This window comes from Suillus clintonianus (genome assembly GCF_016758775.1).
Source record: "Suillus clintonianus strain FC179 chromosome Unknown DEU56scaffold_6, whole genome shotgun sequence".
In the NCBI taxonomy this organism is placed as follows: Eukaryota; Fungi; Basidiomycota; class Agaricomycetes; order Boletales; family Suillaceae; genus Suillus; species Suillus clintonianus.
The window spans coordinates 139,594-155,239 of NW_024539230.1; the positions used below are offsets into that span (position 1 = coordinate 139,594).

The 15,646-nt window shown below is 47.7% G+C and overlaps 6 protein-coding genes across 6 annotated transcripts; 3 read left to right on the forward strand and 3 right to left on the reverse strand.

Moving 5' to 3' along the window:
* Positions 1 to 2,122: 2,122 nt before the first annotated feature.
* On the forward strand, positions 2,123 to 3,764 carry DEU56DRAFT_773577 (S-adenosyl-L-methionine-dependent methyltransferase). Its single transcript, XM_041351569.1, has 5 exons — positions 2,123 to 2,486; positions 2,541 to 2,670; positions 2,727 to 3,034; positions 3,090 to 3,238; positions 3,303 to 3,764. The coding sequence occupies exons 1-5, from the start codon at positions 2,163 to 2,165 to the stop codon at positions 3,454 to 3,456; spliced, it is 1,065 nt and encodes a 354-aa protein (XP_041213656.1). The 5' UTR covers positions 2,123 to 2,162; the 3' UTR covers positions 3,457 to 3,764.
* On the reverse strand, positions 3,765 to 6,344 carry DEU56DRAFT_773587 (FMN-dependent dehydrogenase-domain-containing protein). The gene is made up of 16 exons (XM_041351570.1): positions 6,153 to 6,344; positions 6,032 to 6,064; positions 5,964 to 5,972; positions 5,866 to 5,908; positions 5,748 to 5,810; positions 5,566 to 5,695; positions 5,413 to 5,513; positions 5,264 to 5,357; positions 5,120 to 5,206; positions 4,773 to 5,063; positions 4,663 to 4,723; positions 4,568 to 4,602; positions 4,284 to 4,515; positions 4,154 to 4,233; positions 3,967 to 4,099; positions 3,765 to 3,918 (listed from the first exon to the last, which is right to left on the reverse strand). Exons 1-16 carry the CDS (start codon positions 6,232 to 6,234, stop codon positions 3,869 to 3,871), a joined length of 1,524 nt encoding a protein of 507 aa, XP_041213657.1. The 5' UTR covers positions 6,235 to 6,344; the 3' UTR covers positions 3,765 to 3,868.
* Positions 6,345 to 6,439: 95 nt separating this feature from the next.
* DEU56DRAFT_773588 (phosphoenolpyruvate pyruvate domain-containing protein) lies at positions 6,440 to 8,208 on the reverse strand. The gene is made up of 6 exons (XM_041351571.1): positions 8,186 to 8,208; positions 7,686 to 8,106; positions 7,429 to 7,637; positions 7,172 to 7,373; positions 6,878 to 7,121; positions 6,440 to 6,825 (listed from the first exon to the last, which is right to left on the reverse strand). Exons 2-6 carry the CDS (start codon positions 7,914 to 7,916, stop codon positions 6,635 to 6,637), a joined length of 1,077 nt encoding a protein of 358 aa, XP_041213658.1. The 5' UTR covers positions 7,917 to 8,106; positions 8,186 to 8,208; the 3' UTR covers positions 6,440 to 6,634.
* Positions 8,209 to 9,032: 824 nt separating this feature from the next.
* On the forward strand, positions 9,033 to 11,787 carry DEU56DRAFT_773598 (glyoxylate dehydrogenase). Its single transcript, XM_041351572.1, has 13 exons — positions 9,033 to 9,460; positions 9,523 to 9,555; positions 9,611 to 9,662; positions 9,732 to 9,794; positions 9,849 to 9,978; positions 10,036 to 10,136; positions 10,187 to 10,280; positions 10,342 to 10,428; positions 10,487 to 10,777; positions 10,831 to 10,891; positions 10,943 to 11,283; positions 11,340 to 11,472; positions 11,528 to 11,787. The coding sequence occupies exons 1-13, from the start codon at positions 9,391 to 9,393 to the stop codon at positions 11,566 to 11,568; spliced, it is 1,497 nt and encodes a 498-aa protein (XP_041213659.1). The 5' UTR covers positions 9,033 to 9,390; the 3' UTR covers positions 11,569 to 11,787.
* A 1,628-nt stretch (positions 11,788 to 13,415) lies between these two features.
* On the reverse strand, positions 13,416 to 14,464 carry DEU56DRAFT_471912 (uncharacterized protein). The gene is made up of 2 exons (XM_041346392.1): positions 13,579 to 14,464; positions 13,416 to 13,526 (listed from the first exon to the last, which is right to left on the reverse strand). Exons 1-2 carry the CDS (start codon positions 14,361 to 14,363, stop codon positions 13,496 to 13,498), a joined length of 816 nt encoding a protein of 271 aa, XP_041213660.1. The 5' UTR covers positions 14,364 to 14,464; the 3' UTR covers positions 13,416 to 13,495.
* DEU56DRAFT_773605 (trimeric LpxA-like protein) lies at positions 14,444 to 15,386 on the forward strand. Its single transcript, XM_041351573.1, has 5 exons — positions 14,444 to 14,531; positions 14,580 to 14,764; positions 14,819 to 14,957; positions 15,007 to 15,109; positions 15,170 to 15,386. Exons 1-5 carry the CDS (start codon positions 14,487 to 14,489, stop codon positions 15,262 to 15,264), a joined length of 567 nt encoding a protein of 188 aa, XP_041213661.1. The 5' UTR covers positions 14,444 to 14,486; the 3' UTR covers positions 15,265 to 15,386.
* The last annotated feature ends 260 nt before the right edge of the window (positions 15,387 to 15,646 follow it).

Sequence of the window (15,646 nt, forward strand, 5' to 3'; positions counted from 1 at the left end):
ATTGAATCACAACAAGCTTATGTTGACAAACATTAGAGGAGTTCATTCTTACCGGCACCCGTCAATGTGTACGCAAGGGAGAGGTCCAAGTTCTGACGGCCGTGGCTTGGACACTCGCTACTGCATGGGAGGTCCTCGTACTTTGTCTTGCGGTCTGGATTGTTGTAAAACACTTCCGTGAATTGCAACGGCCATCGAGTAGACGGACCATCGAGCATTGGTTCACGGCGTTGATCAAAACTCACGTGCTTTACTTCGTAGCGTGAGTTCTTGATTTAAATAGGATGATCTTTCCGCTGAAGTTTCTCGTGCTAGCTATGCGGCTGTTTCTTGCTTCACCCTCGGCTACCTGACTCCAAAGATCTCGGTACGCCAATCTGCGATTGTCATTCGGATCTGACCCCTCTTTATCGTTTTTATAGAACTTATCTTCCGTTGGAGCTGAGATCTATGTTGGCATTCTTGAAATTACAACGCTTCTGCAGATGTTTGTGCTGGGACCACGTCTCATGCTTAGCGTTCGAGAATATCACGCCAAGCTCGTGACAAACTCGGATATCAATGGCGGAACTGCCATGACTACAATTGCTTTCGAGGAGCACGTACACGTGTCAACTGACAGTGGCGTAGAGCGCGGGAAATCCGAGTATGAGTAGTTACACTTGTTGGGTACTCTGAAGTCTGCAGCCTACGGACAATATAAGATTTCCTTTTGGAGTTTCGTCCTGGTACCGATCTGGTGTTCTGAAGTGTGAAAGACCCAAAGTAATGTTGCATCACAAATAAGCATCTAGTTCCTGAGGGCTTGCACACAACTGAAAGGAGGAGACACGTCATAAAACAAATCGTTGGACGACTTTCGCAAGGTTTGTTCGGGATTCCCCAGCGGTTGCTCTGTGACGACATTAATTAAATTATTACCGAGCTCAACACCATCGTCACTGACAAGGAATCGCAATGCATACAGGGCTGTTTGGGATCCGCTGCGACGGGTCCGTGAACGAAAACTCCATATCTAATATTGAGTATCACAAGTAAGGGAAGTCACTGAAAACACACCCTCGAAACCAAGTAACCTCTGGCCCAATAGAACAATAAACTTGGGAGGTTACATTAGATGGCGATCCACCTATAGATCTACCCCCAGAAATTTATTCAACAAATTCGAGGAAGGGCAGGGAAATCTGAAGGAACTACACCAGTCATTTGCATGTCTGCAGGACCAGAACAAGCGCGGTGACATTAGAACGACAAATATCTACGGTTATGTGCCGCTGTGTGATGCAAGATAAGATCTAACATATGACCGCCAGGGCAAGAAGATGTGATGACGGTGATGTCCAGCGTGAAACAGAGCCGCTTGTTACTGTCAGTGACCGAGACCAACGTTGCAGCGCGTCACAATCTAAATACAAGCAAAGTCAATTTCTGAAAATACCTCTCAAGAAGCCACGAACATGACATTAACTGATACCGTCATTCACAAAGAATACTTCATGAAAAATCTGCCCTTGCACTCGATACAGTAAATGCATGTCCGCAATTTCTTCTTTCCTTCTTCTTCCGAGCCGGTCGTCAAGCTCACTTGGGAGGCATCGAAGTCAACAAGCGTCACTGCTGCTGCGGCCCAGCATTCTATTTTCTTGCTCCTTCGTAATAGTAACTATATAAATGAAGGCTTGAGTATCAGCACCTAGCCCAAGATGAAAAGGGGGTATATTAGACGCACATAAAATCACTTTGCTGCCTGTTTCCATACCTCCGTGATCTGAGCGTCTCATTCCCGGTTCGGCTGCTGAGTTCTGCCACTGAGCTGACAAACTTCTTGATTTTAAGTGGTCTCCATAACTCAGTACTGATTGTGCGAGGGCATGGTTAGTAGCAAGCAGCTGCCGGCATATGAGTTTCAAAGTGAGGGTGTACTGGTGCGGTGGTCACTGTAACGGAAGTCAGGGAAAACAGCTGTAATCGTGGTATGTGCGCTGAGAGCATGGAGGAGAATGCTATCTTAACTGCTGAACATGCATGCAAAAGTCTGCAGAAGCCGACGGCTGAAACTGAAGCGCTGAACTTCGCCTGGTCATGATTTGGTACAAAGTTGAACAAACAAATATTTCTTTACGTAGTCTCTGCATCATTATTGCAATCACTGATCGTTGTCAATGCACCCGCCCGCACCTGCTTATCGAAGCGAAAGGGCTCATGATTCCGATGCTGCTATTCGTCAGACAGATTCAGATGCAGCGTTGGCACGACTATCTGCAGTTAGGAAAGGCTATCTGAACGACCGTTTCATCAGTTCCCTGCTGCCTCGAGCGCAGCTACAGCCCCTGCGGCCACCATTGATCAATATTGGCACTTATGTGCGATCTGAAGCCATCGACAGACTCGTGGAGCAGTGGCTTGACTTCTCCAAGCCGGAGGGGCAACTCTGTCAGATTGTTAGTCTCGGGGCAGGGAGTGACACGCGGTTTTGGCGTTTAATGGTGATTAATGGCTTCCTACCCCCACCGACCGGCTGACGGTGAAACGGCTAGTAGGAAGGACCTTGGAAAGAGCAGATTGGGACGTATTTCGAACTCGACTTTCCGGATGTGACCACAAAGAAAGCAATGGCCATTCGCAATCCGAGAAGTGGGCTCAGCACTACTCTTGGTCCTTCGGATTTAGGTCAGTGAGGTCGCACAACGATGCGCGAATAACCACTCCTGCAATGCTCCTTGTAGATCTTGGCGGGCAGGCCTTGCACTCGTCCAGATATCATCTTTTGCCATGTGATCTTCGCAAACCCCCCGCAGACATTCTTCCGGGGCTCTTCAAAGATTATCTGTCCCCTGCTCTTCCAACACTTCTATTATTTGAATGTGTTCTGGTTTACATGTCTCCGGAGGCCTCATCCACCTTGATCCAATGGTTTGTTGACTTCTTCAGCCCAAGCACCCACACTCCATTGCCAGGCACTCTGGGATGTACAGTGTATGAAATGTTCGGACTAGAGGATGCCTTTGGGCAAGTCATGATGAACAATCTTCGAGTAAGTCGTCCACTTTGACGTTGACAGTCTGATCTCAGTGCGATGTACCACAAAGGCGAGAAATGTTTCTCTTCCAGGGGCAAAACCATATCCTTCTTTAGAATCTCTCCCCGCCCGTTTCTTAAGGCATGGGTTCACTTCTGCGAAGGCGCTGACCCTTCGTAACATCAGAAGTAATTACATCGAGCTGTCAGAACTAGGAAGGTAAGTCTTCTTATGGCACACATAATGCGATTCACAGAATCTCATTTGTCTGCATTTGAAACAGAATATCTAGCCTTGAAATGCTTGATGAGGTCGAAGAGCTCAATCTCGTTCTTGAACACTATGCAATCACATGGGGTGTGAAGTCCTCGTCAGCTGCGATGATATCTCCATGGATAGAATGGGGCTTGCGTCCGGTCAAACAGCAACTCGACTAACGAGCAGATGTCGTATAGCTTGGTTACCAACAGGTGCATCATTCTATTCTATCTTTTGTTATCAGATTCCATTTTGATCCATCAACTAGCAAGTCATTCCTAGTATTTCCAACAGATGGGATGATGTTCTACTCGCTAGCAGTCTCTAGTACATGCGGAGTACATAACGTGTCGAAGTGTTCTCTATCAGACCAAATTGAAGGAAGCGATCATTCGTTCCTTCTTAATTACGGCGCTGACGACAAGTTATGTTCCATCTTTACTGCTTGTGAGAGCGTAGCTCATCGTGCTCCAACATCAATCGAGGTATATATAAAATGATTGAAATCAAGCTAGCATATGGTCATCTAAATCCTGTAAATGATAGTCTACAGCGGTATAATGGTCCAGGTCTAGTCCACTGAAAATACATCTACAGCTTGTTCTTGATCTCTCTGGGACGGGCACCTTGGAGTCGCTCGTCTACGAGGGCATTATATTAGAATACTAAAGTAAAGGCACAGGACTCACAATTTTTCTCATAAAGATTATCAGTGGGCACAGCAACCATGTGAAGGTGGATATTTGAGGCATCAACCATCTCTGGCACAACTTCCTGGATGTTGCGTGCCCCCAGCAAGCGCATGTTCATTTCAAACTCGTCCTATCAGCGTAATGAGAAGATGTAGATTCTATAAAAATGGGAGAAGAAACGCACTTGCAAAATCTGAAGGGCATGGTCCATACCTTCAGGGCCGTATGCTGAGTACGCATACAAGAACGGGCGACCGATGCCGACTGTACAAGGATGACTGAGGCATTACCTCACCAATAATTTATTGGCTTACCAGCTGTAGCGCCCAATGCAACAGCTTTCATCACGTCGGTTGCACGGCGGACACCACCATCAATGAACAACTGGAACCTCTCATTGGGGAACGAAAGTCCACGTTTCTCTTTGAGTTTGGTGGTAACTTCAACGAGCACTTCGAGACCCGACCGTGCGAAGTCGAGTTGACGTCCGCCGTGGTTTGACAGGACGACACCGCTAAGTCCAATGTCGTATGCTTCGAGTGCATCCTGGCATAGAACGTATGTAAGGCTCAATACCAGAAAAGGACAATTAAAGTACCTCCCAGCATTGGACACCTTTTAGGATAAGGGGCACTGCAAATTACGAGACATTGTGAGACAAGCAATATTTAGACAAGTGCTTCTGTCCCTTACTCTTAGTGATATTCTTGAACCATGCTATATCAGACCAGTTCAGTCCAGGATCGATGAAAGACTATCAGATAATATGAGCCACACGCCGTGGAGCCTTGGATATCACTCACGCTAATAGCTCGTGCTGCTCCCTGGGAGCGATCAACGCCCCCTTGGCCCGCTTTGCTAACCTCCGAGGGATCTTCTGCTTCAAACTTCTGCCTCATATCCTTCTCTCTCCGGCCGAGTTGTGGAGCATCAACGGTAATAAATAAACCCTTGATACCACGTTGCTCGGCATGTTGCACTATGCGTTTCGTGATTTCGCGATCCTTGTTGACATAAAGCTGGAAGAACTGGACTTGGCCAGGCGCTGCAGCGTTCATGATTTCATCGAAGGAACACGACGCAAGCGTTGGGATCTGTAACGAGTATGGGAACGGCAGTTCGACAACACGAATGTATCTGAAATGCAGACCATCTGGATAATGCCATGCTTCGCGGCTGCCCGTGTCAAATTCAGCTCGCCGTCAGGGTGACCGAGCTTGCCCAAAGCTGTGGCAGTCTGCAGAATAGAACGTTTAGAATATTAAACACTTCAAATCGGAAAGAAAGAATATACGATGAATAACGGCATGCTTGACTTCTGCCCCAGAATTCTTGTAGACCAATTAACTTTAGTTACATCTCTAAGAATTCGCGGACGGAACCATATCCTGGAGCACGGAAGTTCGATCAGAATCTTGTACGTTGTTTTGTGATAAAATATACCTATGAAATGCCGCATGATTCTCCCTGTTCGTAATTTCGTCATCGGCCGCTGAGGAGTAATATGCCCATGCTTTCTCTGGCATAGTGTATTTCGCGATAGCCTAGAAAATACTTGATCACATGCTTTGTTTCACATGGCATAAGAAGGCAAACCTCAAAGTCATGAAGGTTCAGGATTTCCGAAAGGGGTGGGCGGGCAGCGATACGTTCTTGACGTGCGCGTTCTTCATCAGTAATCTTTACCTCAACCTTCTCCACAGTCGTGAGATCGACACTCCCCAAGCTGACGTGAGTGAGTTACGATGGGCATAGTCATATCAATGGAAGATACCGACTGTTTCTCAGGTTTGAGGTTGGTCGTAATGGCATCTGGCGGATGAATTGGATCATACGCTGCACTGTGCCAGAAATGAGCATAAGGAGAAATCAAACGGGGTATGGAGAATGACGTACGTTGCGTCCTTTCCAGCATACTTCAAGATTATCCTACTTCCGCCTGAAGTTACTCATCAGTCCATACACATTACTTCAAAAGGGTGTCTTGTATGTACCAGGGTGGTCTGTACCGGTCTAGTCAGTCCAGCTGCATACCAAGTTAATCACATGGTCATGTACTCACCGTCTAGGAAGTCCGTAACATCGTAAACCTTACCTACAACAAAGGTCCAAGTTAGTCATTCGCTTTTGTTGATGGGGTAGAAGTAGAAGGTTGGAATGCATCTAAGAACCATGTTACCTACCGTGAACAATGATCCAACAGCTCTCGCGACTGTTGTGCAGAGCGACTTCATTGCCAGAGTACATCCTGCCTGAGCTTGTCATGGTGGTTGTCGTGTTTTGAGAGAACCTGAAAATGACGGTCTTGGAGCAAGGCGCCTATAAGTATACCATAGCTGGTATTCTCAAGGTCACGAAAAGCCGACGGAGCGCCGTAAGCGATTAGATGCCGGATGAAGTATTTCTGGAAGTCGGCGACCCATTCCGGGAACCTGTGATCGTCGTAAGCATATTCGCTGAGTTTCCAAAATAAGTCAAGAAATCCAGGTTGTATTGCATGTATGTAATGCTTGTAGAGAGATGAAAAGAAAATCTAATGATAACAGCGTAATCGTAATGATACCAATGCTGATGGCGTCCCCGTCGTCCCGTATACAATTGAAACAGTTTGAAAGTGAATTAAGTGTAGAACAATAACGAGAGTGAAGTCAAAGCCAATTTGGCTCTATACGACATCAAATGAGCTACCTCCTGCCTTTGCGTCCAAGCTGACAACCTCTTGGAGACCCATGACTTCGAAGAAGGCCTTGGGATCCATGCCCTTGGCCGATGAGAAATCAGTGCCCGTCTTCTTCAGGGATTGCATAGCAGCACGAATGCCATGGACAGCAGCGACGCAGGACACGAGTGAGAAAACTGAAAGCAGGTTTAAAAACTCTTCCCGGATCTAAAAATATGTTCAACTTACTGATGATCTTGGCGCCGAGAGCCTCAGCCTCCTTGGTAGTAAAAGAGGGCGTTAGGCCACCGGAAATGACATTAACGAGGACGGGTTTAGGTTCCAGGGCTTTGACTGTTGATTTCAGAAGCTCCGCAGTCTTGACGCCCTCAATGAAACAGACATCGGCACCGGCATCAGCCGCCAACTTCAAACGGAAGACAGCTTCTTCCATGCCGAGAACTTGAGCGGAATCGGTCCGCCCAATGACAACCTATTAAAATAGATTAAATGAGAAATTGATAATGTCGAAGCGCTACTTACGAAATTTGAACCACCAGGGAAAGAGTCGCGAGCAATGACAGCTGCTCGGATGCGCGTAACAAATTCCTCTCGAGAGACAACTTGCTTGCCCATCAAGTGACCGCAACGTTTGGTTTGTACTTGGTCCTCGATGTGCATGCCTGCAACACCAGCACGTATGTATTGATAGACTGTGCGAGCAACCATAGCAGTCCCACCGAAGCTGAATTATTTCGAGTGTTAGCTGAGATGTCTGCACAAAAATGAACTTTGCTTACCCAGTATCGGCATCGGCAATAACAGGAGTGCTTGGGCTCAAGCTGCAGACCATCTGCGCACTTTGAACGAAGTCATTTAATGTAGCAATGGCAAGGTCGGGCATGCCAAGGCGAGAAGCGGTGGTTGCAGCACCACTTTGGTACATGCAATCAAAACCAGCTTCTAGTGCGCAGCGGGCACTAATACCGTCACAGATACCGGGGGCAATCTAAAGGAACTGAGAACACGTATTGCACAAAGGAATGATTTGGCTTACAACGATACCTGGCCTGGCCAGCAGTTGACGAAGACGGGTAGCAGCGTCAACAGAGAGTTCTCCCTCTAGGAAATTCTTCGGGTCGAAGCGAGGGTTGTAGTAAACATCAGGTCTAGGGGGGGCGTCCGACTCGAAGGAACCGTGAACTTCAGATTCTTCATCGGCGCATATCTGAGTGACTGGTGCGTCACTAGACTCGGAGCTCTTGAAGAAATCAAGTCCAGGTGCCATTGAGAAGAAGAACTTAGATAAATAGGTACGGAGATTGCGAGTGAGCAACAGTTTGAAAAGCGTTAGAGGGAAAGATGAACTTCAAGGTTGTAGTCGAGACAGCTTAGCAAAGAAGGGATGGGGAGGATGATGTAGATCGTAAGTAATTGAACGGCCTTATAAACGTTCGGGAAGTTATAAATCGAATATTCTGTGTTCCGCGGGAGCAAAAAAAAACCATAAACCGGCAAAGTAAAAGTGACGTACAGCGTCAAGAAGAAACAGCTCACACATGCTGCTGCGGCCACATTTCGTTCGTTCAGTGAGCAAGATTCGATTTGGACATGGAAAAATGAAAAATGCTGCGGAGACAAGTGGCGAGAGAAGTGTATGAAAGGGGTAACTACAGGACACGAGTGATAGATGGGAGCTTTGCAGGAGAAAACGGAGCTCTTGGCAATGATAGTACTCCGAGACACGACGCTGCCGGCAACCAATAGAAGCTCGAGGCGAAATTCCCGTGGTCGACGCTAACTCAGTTGAATTCAAGTTTGCCCGAGGCCACGGGGAAATGCTGAGAGCTCTAAACCAGTGCAACGGCTACAAGGAGCATGCGGAACAAAAGGTTGGAAGCGACTAGAGCAACATACTGGAAATGTCGGGATTTGAGCGGACTTATCCGATCGTCGCTGCTGATCTGTTTAGTGTCCCGAAGAACAAAAACCGAGTGACGGAAGCCAAGACAATTATATAAAAAGAATACCGAATTTGGTCAAGATTCAAAGTCAAAATGCTTCCTTGAAGACGCATTCTTGAGTAATTGGTGTCAACTGCGACCCGAATAACCGTAAGCTCTGTCTGATCGACGAGACATACGTTTATGTACAACTATTTACTTTTAGAACCAAATTATCATAATCACTATATTATAATTTATTATATTATCTTTTTACAGCTCCATGCGTTGGCAGGCACGTTCTCCCTCAGCGCTTAACAAACCCCTCCTGAGATCCAAGGTCGGCGTTAGGGGGGGTTAGGCGTTTAGGGTCATCCATTCACTCACGACAATCTTGATTATACCAATTTTTAATTAATCCTGACATTGTCAATCGACTCACATGTAGTGGTCCAGCGTTAGCCCATGTCCGATAGGTCCTATTTGCGAAATACAAAGAACAACCGCAGTCGTGTGCCTAGTGATGCTCAGCGTGTGTATTCACGATGTGCTGTCGTACTTTCGCCCAAAGTCCGTATTCGTGCCCTATCCTCCTTCCACTCTCCGGTCTATCCCCGACCGGAATACTCAGTGTTCGATCCACTCGTATGCCCATGATCCCCATACATAGCGGAAGCCACTCTGCCCCTAATGGTATCCTCTACGACGTAAATCATCCATGCGGTCTCCGCACACTCCGCTTAGCAGCGCTCAAAAAGTGGATAAGATGTAGTCTAGCGAAACTTCAAATTACCCCCATTAAAATCTAGCGTCCCCGAGATGTCTCTAATTTCTGCTCACACCGTCGCCGAGCACGCAACTCCTTCAAGTTGCTGGATCATCGTCCACGGTATGTGCTTCTCGCAACGTCTGTGCATTTGACATCAGGTGCTTACCAACATATCATACAAGGCAAAGTGTATGATGTTACGGAGTTTTTGCCTGGTACGGCACTGATACCGCATAAAGCGAATGATGAGTTCTCACCGCTGATTTCCAGAACATCCTGGTGGCAGCAAGATTATCCTGAAGTATGCTGGTGTCGACGCAACGTAAGGATCATTGCATTTCCATATGGCCTAGCCTATTGAGGGACTTACCGGTCATTGACGGCTCATCAGTGAAGCATACGACCCTATCCACCCGCCAGACGCCATTACGACTCACCTGCCCAAGGAAAAGCAGTGAGTCCCACTAGGACTTTCCGGAACATATTGATACCCATGCGTGTGATGCAGCCTTGGCGCCGTCGACCCGAACACCGTGATCAAGGTTGTTAAAGAAGTTACTGCGGAGGATAAGATTCGCCAAGAGTTAATGTTGGCTCGCCCCCCTTTGGATGAAATAGTTAATCTCCATGATTTCGAGGTTAGTAATTGGCGTCAAGAAGACTCCGGGCGTTTGAATTGACCACATGTTGCAAAGGCTGTCGCAAAAGCTATCCTACCCCCCAAAGCATGGGCCTACTACTCTTCAGCGTCTGATGATGAGATCACCATCCGAGAGAATCGCGCCGCATACCAAAGGTAAGCGATATCCCCGCTGTCAATTTAGGTGATTTCTAACGACTTTCCAGGATATGGTTCCGTCCTCGTGTTCTTCGTGACGTCTCCGTTGTCGATTGGTCGACGACCATCCTCGGTCGGAGATCCTCGCTTCCGGTATACATTGTAAGAGCTTGGCATTGTTATCACTTAAAAATAGATCGATTTGGCCTCACCGATCTGTTAGTCCGCCACAGCACTTGGCAAGCTTGGCCATCCAGATGGAGAACTCAACTTGACCAGAGCAGCCGGAAAGCATGGTGTTATTCAAATGGTAACGGAGAAAATTTAATCAAATTGAACACGGACTATCGTTGACCAGTGATGCAAAGATCCCCACGCTTGCGTCTTGCGCATTTGACGAGATCGTTGATGCCGCGGTCCCCGGGCAGGTCCAGTTCTTGCAGCTCTATGTCAACCGTGACCGGGAGATCACAAGAAAATATGTCCAACATGCTGAGAAGCGTGGGGTGAAGGGCCTCTTTATAACCGTCGACGCCCCTCAGCTTGGTCGCCGTGAGAAGGATATGCGCATGAAATTCGTTGACGAGTCTGGGGTCGCGAAAGTCCAAGAAAATGAGGCCGGTGTCAAGAAGGACGAAGGTGTTGCCCGAGCCATTTCTGTAGGTCGAGGCCAATCTTACGCGATCGATATTAAAAATTGTGCATCGGCCAGTCCTTCATCGATCCTTCCTTGTCGTGGAAGGACATTCCCTGGTTCAAGAGCATCACGAATAGTCAGTGCTTTGCTGACTTAGGGTAAATTGTATCTCACACTTTCATCTCAGTGCCCATTGTCCTCAAGGGTGTTGCTACGCCCGAAGACGCGCTCATGGCCTACGACTATGGTCTTGCTGGAATTGTCCTATCAAATCACGGTGGTCGTCAACTCGACACGGCTAGATCCGGTGTCGAGAACCTGATTGAGGTTGTTGCCGCTCTCAAGACCCGCGGTCCTTGGCCCAACCCTAAATTCGAGGTCTTCGTCGACGGTGGTGTCCGGAGAGCTTCCGACGTCCTCAAGGCCATCGCCCTCGGGGCATCTGGCGTCGGCGTCGGTCGCGCATTTATGTACTCATTCTGTGCCTATGGACAGGACGGCGTTGAGAAGGCCTTCCAAATCTTCCGGGTAAGTTGATCGAACCATCGACAGTGTACAAATCCGATAAGGTCTCCCAAATATAGGAGGAACTGGAAATGAACATGCGCCTACTTGGCGCTCGTTCTATAGATGAGCTAACGCCCGATATGGTCGACGCAAGCGCTCTCCACTCGCACGTTGGCCTTACTCCACCAGATAACCTGTTTAACTCTACATGTGAGTTCATGCCGTTTGATCTCCTAATATTCCGTCTGATCACGTGCTCTCGAAGATCAACCCCTGGCCCTTGCCCAGTTCAAGACCAAGTTGTGAGACTCACGAGTCACGGCATTGAGGTCCCGCATATGAGTTTTTGCGCATAGCGTTTATCTGTACTCTTGATTCCTGTTTGGTTGCACTACTCAGTTATATAGCATGATACAGATGTGATGTTTTCACCATAAGATGTATTTCTATATCCCATACAATCTGGATTTTTGTCATTGAAGGCAATTCGAGGCAGTGAAGTTCGGGGGTGCTACTTCAACCTGTTTAGTACCATCATGATATGTGCTGGCTTGCCAGTGACACATAAATGAATAGCCCTTCCTAAACAATAGTCCCGATGGACATAAGCACGATTTGGAAAAAAAAGAGATCGGGGGTTGGGGAGATCGGGGGGACAGACATCCTGGTCCCAGTTACATGCAGATGGTCGCTTCGGAACCACCGCGGATCTTACACTGCAGGACATACTCATACATTCTTGATATGATGGCATTGACGAGGATGAAGTTTGGTCATTACTGGAATAGAGCTCACATGATAAGGGCTCGTGAGCCAGGACAATCGCCTCGGGCCGTGCATAACTGTCGGTTGTTCTACAAATGATGTAGAGAAATGATTGTGTAGGTAGAAGCGTGTTCCTCCAATTGAATCGTGCAACAGTAATGCCACGACGGTGTTACTGCATCAAAACCGATTTTCAAAAGTACTGTAGGACACCGAAGCTTATGTCAGCTTCCTTTAGCGCCCGAACCACGTGTTGAGTAGAGATTAAACTCAGGACGGTTTGGAACTTCTGGAAGATGTCAACCAGCATCGCGGAAGAATATCACTGTATCCTGTATTTGAGCCTGTGGGGTTCCGGTAAATCACAATGTCACTTTCTTTATTTACAAATGATTCCACGACCCATTATTCAAGTTGTCCTGAGCTCACCATAATGTTGGGCTCACATGTCAAATGAATTCTGCGGTTGGGCGGGGAGACCGGGCGGTGATTATATGTTCACGACCAATATGATCGTAGAACGACCGTGTCATTTGTTAGGCAGTAAGATCGTCCATTTGATGAGCGAGAGCGAGCGGCTATTGTATACTTACGATTGATGCGACCGTAGGATGACAGAGAACGACCTTGCCATTCGTTAAGCGGCGAGATCGCCCGCTCGATGAGAACCTAGAACAGGGAGCTGTTTTATTTAGCACAACTTTATTAAAGCCGGAGGCGGACTGGAGGTATCGTGTCTTGTTGATTTGGAGCCGCGGAATGATTTTTTATGATTTTGTGCCTCACAAAATATACGATTGCACCTTCAAGCCTTCGAATTATGGATCGCGGACCGGAATAAGGAGCATTGATGGATATACAATATATGCAATAGCAACACGAACGACGGCAATCTTAATCCATCCAAGTCTTTGGTCCACAATCCAAGATAGAGGCTCACTGTGACCAGGAGAAGAAAAAGCGGGTTGTAAAGCAACAGCGCGACACAATTGGTACACGTAGAGAAGCCACATGTCGTGTCAATGTCGTGTGCAAGAAACCAGAGAGTCGGCGTGGCGGGTGCATAAGTCGCAGACCACTTCAGGCGATCTCTACGTGATCTGCTGTTCAGGCAGTCATGTCGCCCATTTCGTTGATGCGTACGACTACCTCTCCGTGATGTGGACAACGTGGCATATCATGGACGAATGCTGGCACCAAGCATCGTCAACGTCACTAAGCTCGGTTTGAACATAAGATATGAATCAGTACTGCACCGATGATATTCGAAACAATCATAGAGCCGCAAGCTACTACACGAGTGGTTGAAAATGTCGTATGATGCGCAGTTCATACAACAGGCGTGTTGCCTGAGCACAGTCCAAGCCAGATCTGAGCATGAGCAAAATTGTTGTCGCGACTCCGTAAAAATGACGGTAATAACGAGGAGAAAGTGCAAATTCAAAGCAACGACCTAGATGCACAAGTGTCACAGCAGCTCCTCATGCACATTGAAGTATCTAGATATGCAATGTTAACTCTCTGCAAACGTAATTGATAGATATTGCGTACCGCACGACTTTTCCCGTTCCGTGACATGTTCCTGCACTATCATTCTCCCATTTAACAATCCACCGTCCTACGATCTCGCCCTTAGCATTGAAGGTTTCTGCTATTGTTTCTTCCTCGCCCGGTGCGCCACCTTTCGCTGCCATGAGTGCGTCTTCATTTGACGGTGGCAGGAGGAAACTTTGCGCGAGCTCCCACTTCGCAAATGGTCGCTTCGTCTCTAATAGGAAGTCAGCATCGTACACACGCGTGACGAGCTTGTTGAGCGTGATTGTAAGCGTGGTCATCTCAATGCCTTCGATGCCGCCATTGTCGGCTGGCGGAAGTCTTTGCAGGTCGACGACATAGGATGCGCCGGACCACCCGACAAGGGCAGTCGAGATAGAACTTGTGGAAAGTGCGGTTAATGCCAGAACGATTCGAGCCGATAGAGGGAGTGATGACTCGACGATGAAAATGAATGGGGTCATGATACATGACAGACCCAAGGATGACAGGGAGAAAATTTTGAGACGACGGAATGTCTGTGTAAGTGGACCATGGTAAGGAACAGGCTCAGTTTGGCTGCCTCCGGAGGAAGGTGCTTTTGTCGACAACGCAGCGTCCTCTGCTGTTAGAGGGGAGGTTGAAAGATATCGAACAGTTGTGAGTTGTAGCCGCTGCTTCTGCGGACGACAGGATGTGCACCAAGACCTCAAAGCCGGTCTGCAATATGCCACGGAACTATTGACTGAAGCAAGTCGATGAACCCGATGGCTAGCTAACCTGAGGGTTGTGAGCTGGAACATGACACAGGGTAAGGTATTTGGAGGTTCAAGCGCTCAGCGCTCAGCTGTCATGTTACATACAGTATTTGTGTTTGTGAGTGACCGCCGTCACTGCCGTCAGGGTCAGCGTTTGCGTTAACCTCAATGGATGCGCCAGTATATTATTCTAAGGCTGAATTCATCGAAACTGTAAGCAATGAACACCGTAGAATCAAACAATTGTTGACACTGAACTAGGACACAGGAAACAAAGTCTCTCGAAGAGCCACCATAGCTGGACCTCAGAACATCATTCTCGGAGGAAAGACTATTATTTCCAGCGGCGCAATCATCCGGGGAGATCTTCGCAGAACAGGTCCTGGTCATGCCGTCGTCATCTCTCTTGGAAGGTACTGCCTTGTTGGCGAGGGTTGCGTGATGAGGTACGTCTTACTTGGAGGTAGCTGAGACATTTAAATTGTTCAACGATACTCCAGGCCACCATACAAAACGTATCGCGGAAATTTCAATTACTATCCAATGAAGATCGGGGACTATGTTCACATTGGTGCCAACACCGTCGTGGAAGCCGCGACGATTGGGAACCATGTTGTCATTGGGAAGAATTGTGTTATTGTAAGCCTCCCTAACCGTCAATTTGGTGTCTTCACTGCATGTCGCGCAGGGCAAGTTTACAATCATCAAAGATTGTGCTCAAGTCGCAGACAACACCGTTATCCCTCCCAACACTGTTATTCCAGCGCTGGCGCTATTTGCTGGCTCACCAGGCTAGTGATTTAAATGCTGACTTGTGTTTTGTGATAATGATCCCGACCGCATTGTCACAGGCCGATTTGTCGAAGATCTACCAGAGTCGACACAAGAGATGGTCGAATCCCAGACAAAACAGTACTACAGTCGTTTCCAGCCTTTAGACCGATGATTGGGCGCCTAACCTTTGCCCACTTGTCATCACTTGTACTATCAGATCATCATACTTATCGTACGTCACCTCTAGGCAGAATATACAATAACATGGATACCTCAGCCACTTGTTCGTTTCCTTCTCTCCCATGACTTTGCCGGCACTGCCTCTGGGTCAGGCTCTAATTCCTTCTTACCTTCTCTCGCCGGTTGAAATCACTTCCGTGTGTACCAAAGTTAGTAAGTTAGGCTCAGGTATCGCGACAGGCCTCATGTTGATCCCGATTTCGGCTGTCATCCGACTCAAATACACGCAGGTTCTGAAGTTCGTCTTCCTTAGGTCCGTGCTACCATGCGTCCGATTATTTTCAATCTCTTGGCTTTGCCAGTGGCGTTCGCGC